We start from the raw sequence: 6,199 nt of genomic DNA on the forward strand, positions 1-6,199 counted from the left end.
CTACTCATCATTTTCTTCTCCTATTGTGTACCTGTAGTTGAAAATCCTTTTTTCATCATGCAGGTCCTTTGCACCGTATGGCCTCATCAGGTAGGGTTTTAGGCCGAAACCTTCATCTCCCACAATGACGAAAGGTGTGCTACTCGTAGATGCAGGCAATGTCTTTGGGCCTGGTATACCTAGCTGTCCACTCTCAATGGCTGATCGCATTTTTGACTGGCCCCAAACACTGCTGTCGTTCATACGACCATTTCTACCTACGTCCACATACAAGAACCTCAAGTCGGCTACCACAAGGGCCATCAACACAATGCTGAAAGTGCTCTTGTAGTTCCGGTACAAGGCCCCAGTACGTGGAGGAGGAGCAATGACGACATGCTTGCCATCGAGAGCACCAATACAGTTTGGGTACTGCCAGAGCTCATAGAACTGACTGGCCACATTGCACCCCTCTTCGTGCCCTTGTGGCACCTGAAATGATGTAGAGAAGTTAGAATAGATGTGCAACTTCGTACCATGGCATCATGCTTATATGCACTATACATCAGTGGATGTACCTTCAAGTATCTGTCACACAGCACTTGGAAGATTGCCTTGCATACCTCATGCACCATCAAAGATATAGTATTGTGGGCAACTCTGAATTGGAATTCCAGGGATTTGTGTGTTTCACCTGAAACAACAACAGCAAAAACAAATGGAGAAAATTTGAACGTCGCAATCAGTATTAACCCGTATTTCGCACAAAAATCAATTTCAGGAGTGTTTCCTAATTTCACGACGCATTTGTAGCAGCGCGGACATTCCCTGTACTACTGTATTGTAGGACAAACAAGTAAAAGCAAATATTCAGCGTCATACACTCACCTGTTGCTAAGTGCCTGAGGGTGACCGCAAGACGCTCCCCTGCACGAATTGCCTGTCGGAAGTTAGTGTCCTGTTTTGATATGTGAGGACGGACCAGGGAGAGTAGCTCCTCGAACGTGTTGGTATCCATGGGGATCCAGCTCCGATAAGATTCCGCGTCCTCGAGGGTCAACTCTCGCATTAGATTTTCATAGCACCGCTGTGCCTTTCGCCTTGAGAGCCACGGCTTAACCCAAACTCTTCTCTTACGCGGCGGTTGTTTGTCGTCATCATCGAACGCAAAGTATAGCGCGAGAGCACTCATCATCTCCAGTTCCGGATCCCACATGTTGACTTCAGAAAGCAAGCAAACAGAAGAAACGGAAGGAAGGAGGGAGGGTCGCGATGTCGATGTCGGTCGTGTGCGTCTTTTAGGAAAGTTTTTTGGTGTGACAGGAAACCGAAACAGAAACATAAGACAAGACGTCTACGAAAGACAATGTCGTTCAATGCTGTCGTTTGTCGATATTCTTGTAAAGAGCAGCGTGACATGGCGACGGACGCGACAAAAACACTTGTTTTTGTTGAGTGTCTTGTCTTTGTCGCGGCAGTGTGACGGCCCCTTAACGGGACATCTAAAAGAAACACAAACTGTTTTGTCGTTCAACACCCAAATAGTTGCTCTTTCCTGGGACCTCTGAGCGAACTTCTCGACTATTTAGATTTGGAATCAGCTATCATATGCCCGCCTCGTTCAAAGAGACGTCTAACTTTTTCTTAATGCGTACGGAAACAAAGGTTGTGCACATATGCACGAGGCTATATATTGTATATGTATATGTTTGTAAGAGCTCGAAAGTCCTCCGGCTATATTTTTTCCTTGTATATGTATATATGGAGTTTCTGATGACGACGACCCAGTGAAAAAATTGATAAAAACAAGTCAGCTGGTGAGTGTAATTAATGACAATAAGACCCGGAGACTAGGGACGACGAAAACAGACACATACAGATGTCTCCAAACTATGTCTGTGTGTGTCTGTTTTCGTCGTCACTAGACTCGAGATCTTACTGTCACACAGCGACAATTATCCGAAGCATCGGCTGCACAGTCGACTTTTAATATGAAAATAAAAAAAACTGCAAAGCAAATACAAGAAAACGAAAAGTATATCTGGTCAAAGTTTTTGTATTCTATTTCATTAGAACGGATGCCGATATTTGTCTACTGCAATAATTATACCTGGATATTACATAGCCGCAATGTAAGTCTATGACTGAAAACGGTAAACGGCGGCAGCAGTCAGGAATAATTATTTCAGCGCTTCATATTTTAAGAATTAGCCAGTTCTGGAGTACAAACGAGAATACAGCCGTCTGCATATCGCCGGCAGCCGGAATAGCGCTGCCAGTCGGGGACATCTTTTCCGGGGACTTTTCTTGGGCGGGCAAGTTTTTGCCGTAGCCATCTTCTTGCTGCTATGCGTACGACACCACAGCAGTTTGCGATTTTTAGTAGAATTCGATTCCATTCGAGTAGAGTTCGATTTCGGAGAAAATAAAAAAGAACGGCGCACTCTTTGACGCGTCCTACCCGTTGCTATCAGTTATGCATACGGGGCGAGAGCGGCCGCGTGTCGTAGCATTCCGACGGTAGGGGTCAGAGTGGCGCTCCAGTCGCCCTCCTCAAACTTTAGCGCAACAGCCCTATAGTAACAGAGGGCCTTCCTGTGTGACGTAGGGCGCGGGCCTTCTCCTTATCTTGGAGGTGTTGGGTAAACTCTGCTCAAATAAGTACGGGAAACCGAGAAAAAGGAAGAAAGGTGCAGTCGCAAACTGTGGCGATAAGATGGTAGGGACCAACGGACGTCATATCAAAGTTTCCTTTCACCGCACCAAGAGTAGAGTCGCGCAAACGTCCGTGGTGTTTCCCGCAGATAATCGCCATTCTTCTGGAATTTTTGTGGGCGTCCAATTCGCTTTATTGCGGAATGGGGTGAACATGGCAGAAAATTTTAGCAAACCGTTCATAACGGGGCTTGCCTGAAGGTGGCTTGCCAGTGGATAAGATTCTGAGTCTTACATAACTGCAAATTGGCACCGACAAGCATGATAACCTTACAAACGGTCTGCTAAAACTGCTTTTATGCGCTTGCTATTGATAACCTGAAATAAGAGACTTCAACTAGCAAGCAACGACAGTTATCGCAGTCCCATATGAAGACACTTTATAATATGCGAGAAGCGGTAAGGAAAAACGCGGATTCAAGTACAAGTTTTCTCACCCGTCGGAAGCACTGTAATGCTTAATCCACATTCTCCGTGGGACGTGCATGACTTGACATGACAGTTTGATTAAAATGCAAAAATGCATGAGAAGCCTTGTGAGTGCGCACGAGAGCACATTGTTAAGAGTGAACAAATACAATTTAAAAAGAGAAACAAGAACACGCGCCTTGCTGTTGTATGTTGCTCTGAAATGCTAACACCTTGGCATCCTGCAGAGGGGGTGGGGGTAGATATACGTTTATTTCGGAAAGGTCAGCCTGACCGAAGGTCGGCTTGCTATTCTTAAAACAAAAATAGAGCACAAAGATGGAGCAAAACCGAATATAAGGGGTGAAGTGTAGATAACATGAAAGGTCAACTCAATTTCTTCGTGAGGGGACTTCCTATAACGATGTACAGTCCACTCGCGTTTATCCGAACTTCGTTTATCCGGATCCTGCGCTATCTGGACAAAAAAGCATGGGGACAGATTTCTCCCCATGTATTTCGCCCTCGTTTATCTAGACTTCAGCTTCCGAACTCTGAGTGGAATTCCAAGGAACAGAAGTGACTATACCCAACAATCGGCTTCAGTTTTCCGGTCATTGTCCAGGAAGGACACTTGGCCCACACCTAGTCAAGGGAGGTCGAGGACCTTGGTCGTGGCCTCCTTTTTACTGACACAAAGAGGGTGTTGCTATGAAGAATTTTCTCCCTTTCCGACTTTGCACGTTACACAAAAGTAATCCACTGAGCAGTCTGGTCATTTCAGACTGAGAAGGTCCGCAACGAGGACCTCTGCGCTGCAATCACAGATGACGACATCGTCGGTGTCGTCGCTTCCGATTGTGTTCAAGAATAATCTGATTATGAAAGTGTGTGTATGTGGGAGGGGGGGCACCAGCTGTGACGGTAGAAAATCTGCGGGCGGCCCTGAGAACAGGGCTAGTATCTTCCAAGCACCAAAACAATATTTCGCAAGTTCATGTCATTAGTAAAGTCATTAGTAAGAACTGTATGCGTAAGAACTGGAAAGAGATGACAATGGATAGTTTTCTGTGTAATGGTCAATAAAGATATGTCAATGGTGAATGTCCTTTTAGGATCACTCTGGATTTTCGTGTTTCACTTATCCGGTTCCCCCGGAATCCAGACATTTTCACAGGAAACGAGGCCGTCCGGAAAAACGCGGGTTGACTATGGTAGGTTCGCATGCAATGAAAAGTGGTCTACCTTTCACTAGTCATGTTATGTCATAGTGTCTAATAATAGGCCATGCAGGATAGAAATGTGATGATATTACCTTGCCGTAATCTTAAAACTCTCTTCGTAAAAAAGAAGAAAGGCATGACCCTCAGATCGAGCCAGGGAACATGAAAGCTAGAATCGACATCTGCAGCATTGAACCACCAGCCCAGAATGTTGTCATCGTGAGAGACCAAGACGCAACCGCTTTGGAACGCACACTCAGCAGCCGTTACTTCTTTCGTCGTGCAAATAATAATTTAATAATAATAAGTATATTATTGTTCGGGTACCCAAAAGCAACCACAAGGGTAAAAAAAAAGGAAAAAAAAACTACTTTTATAATGAATCTTCACAATTCCTGAAAACAAGTTGAACGCGCAATTCTAGATATGTAGAGCACAACCTTGAAGTCTAGTCAGCAAGAATCGAAACAGTAGTACTTTTCTGTGCCTTAAAAGAATATGAAAAAAATGCCCTATCGTCGAGCGTTGTGCGAGTTCGGCTTCCGCTTTTTCCTGTCGTTCTCTCACTGTCAACCTTTGACAACACTGACATCACAAAACATGGGGCACCCCCGCTTCCTAGCGTCCTGGTCGATATCGTCGTTTTTCCTTTCAGGCAGAACGTACACACTTATCGAGCAGCAGAATCGGTGATTTTATTTTTGTTATCTGCGTGGTACATTGGTAGTGTTATTGCATGACAGTTGTCACATCAAATCGCGAACTGCCTTGGAAGGTGCTGAGCAGACCAAAGGAGATAATGACGGAAGGAAGATCAAAGACAGCATGTTTTATCCTAACGTAGACTGAGAAATGGTATCACTAATTCCCCTCACGCTTACTTCTGGAACAACCTGATGTCAGTTGAAAAGGGGTGACACCGAGACAGGGAGAGGAGAAATTCGGGCGCAAAACCCGCACAATGCCTAATTATTTCGTATTTTCGAACATTTTTAATAGAGCACAAAAAGGCGCTGTCGTATCGGTTCCTGTTAGGTAGACTCTCCAGAGTTGTACTCTACATCTTTGCAATCACGCAGTCAACGTATTTTCATTCATTACAAAGATCAATTACGAAAGTTAATTAACGGCTGCGCTATTTCTTGATACACCACTACCATTGAGTAGATCCCTGGGAAATATATATATTCAACGACTTTGGCGGAAAAAAAAGTCAATCACGGATTTAATAAAATTTTGTCGGTCTTAAGTCACGTACCCTGTATATCTGACAATAAGCACGCATGTATTTTTAACATATTCATTATTTTGGTGATTATTGGCACATTATGATCCCCGTTGTCGCTACGCCACAAAGCTCCCAATCATCATCATCATAATTATTTTGGTACTTAGAACAATCTAACCCGTAAGGAGATTACGGCCTTGCGCAATGCTGAGAACGAAAGTTTTGGCGAGTTGGGGAATAAAGCAAGTTTAAGCCACATGTCCGAAATGTATGCTAAATGATTGACATGTATTAAGAGACAGAGTGGTCGTTTGTTCATCTTAATTCCCTTTACCATTAGTGCGCGTCAAAGTTGACTCGCATAATTGGTTCCGTCGTCACGTCGATCTCGAATGAAACTTTGATGAGTTGCTCCTTCACAGAGAACAAAGGATCTAGCATCTAGATCTCCGCAAGATGTAACAGATATGACTGATATAAAAATGAGAGCTGATGCACGGAATCTATATCAAAGAAGTCTGAGCTTGGGTGGGTAGAAATGACACGACACTCGGTGTGTGCAAATGAGATCGCGTTCAAGAAGTGATCTCAACGGAGAGATATTTCGAAAATGAATTTTATTTGTATGCACGTAGCTCACGGGAGA

At 44.2% G+C, this 6,199-nt stretch overlaps 1 protein-coding gene across 1 annotated transcript; it reads right to left on the reverse strand.

Annotated features, from left to right (window-relative positions):
* Positions 1-1,195, reverse strand: LOC135384640 (uncharacterized). The gene is made up of 3 exons (XM_064613835.1): positions 868-1,195; positions 558-673; positions 1-471 (listed from the first exon to the last, which is right to left on the reverse strand). Exons 1-3 carry the CDS (start codon positions 1,193-1,195, stop codon positions 1-3), a joined length of 915 nt encoding a protein of 304 aa, XP_064469905.1.
* Positions 1,196-6,199: the final 5,004 nt, after the last annotated feature.

The sequence above is a fragment of the Ornithodoros turicata genome, chromosome 1, assembly GCF_037126465.1.
Source record: "Ornithodoros turicata isolate Travis chromosome 1, ASM3712646v1, whole genome shotgun sequence".
Classification (NCBI taxonomy): Eukaryota; Metazoa; Arthropoda; class Arachnida; order Ixodida; family Argasidae; genus Ornithodoros; species Ornithodoros turicata.

What these genes read in the sequence shown, in the direction of transcription:
- LOC135384640 (XM_064613835.1), bottom strand. Translation starts at nt 1,195, where the DNA reads ATGTGGGATCCGGAACTGGAGATGATGAGTGCTCTCGCGCTATACTTT. An exon ending in CCTCAGGCACTTAGCAACAG is followed by an intron (nt 674 to 867) that starts GTGAGTGTATGA and finishes TTGTTGTTTCAG; the next exon opens with GTGAAACACACAAATCCCTG. An exon ending in TGTGTGACAGATACTTGAAG is followed by an intron (nt 472 to 557) that starts GTACATCCACTG and finishes ACATCATTTCAG; the next exon opens with GTGCCACAAGGGCACGAAGA.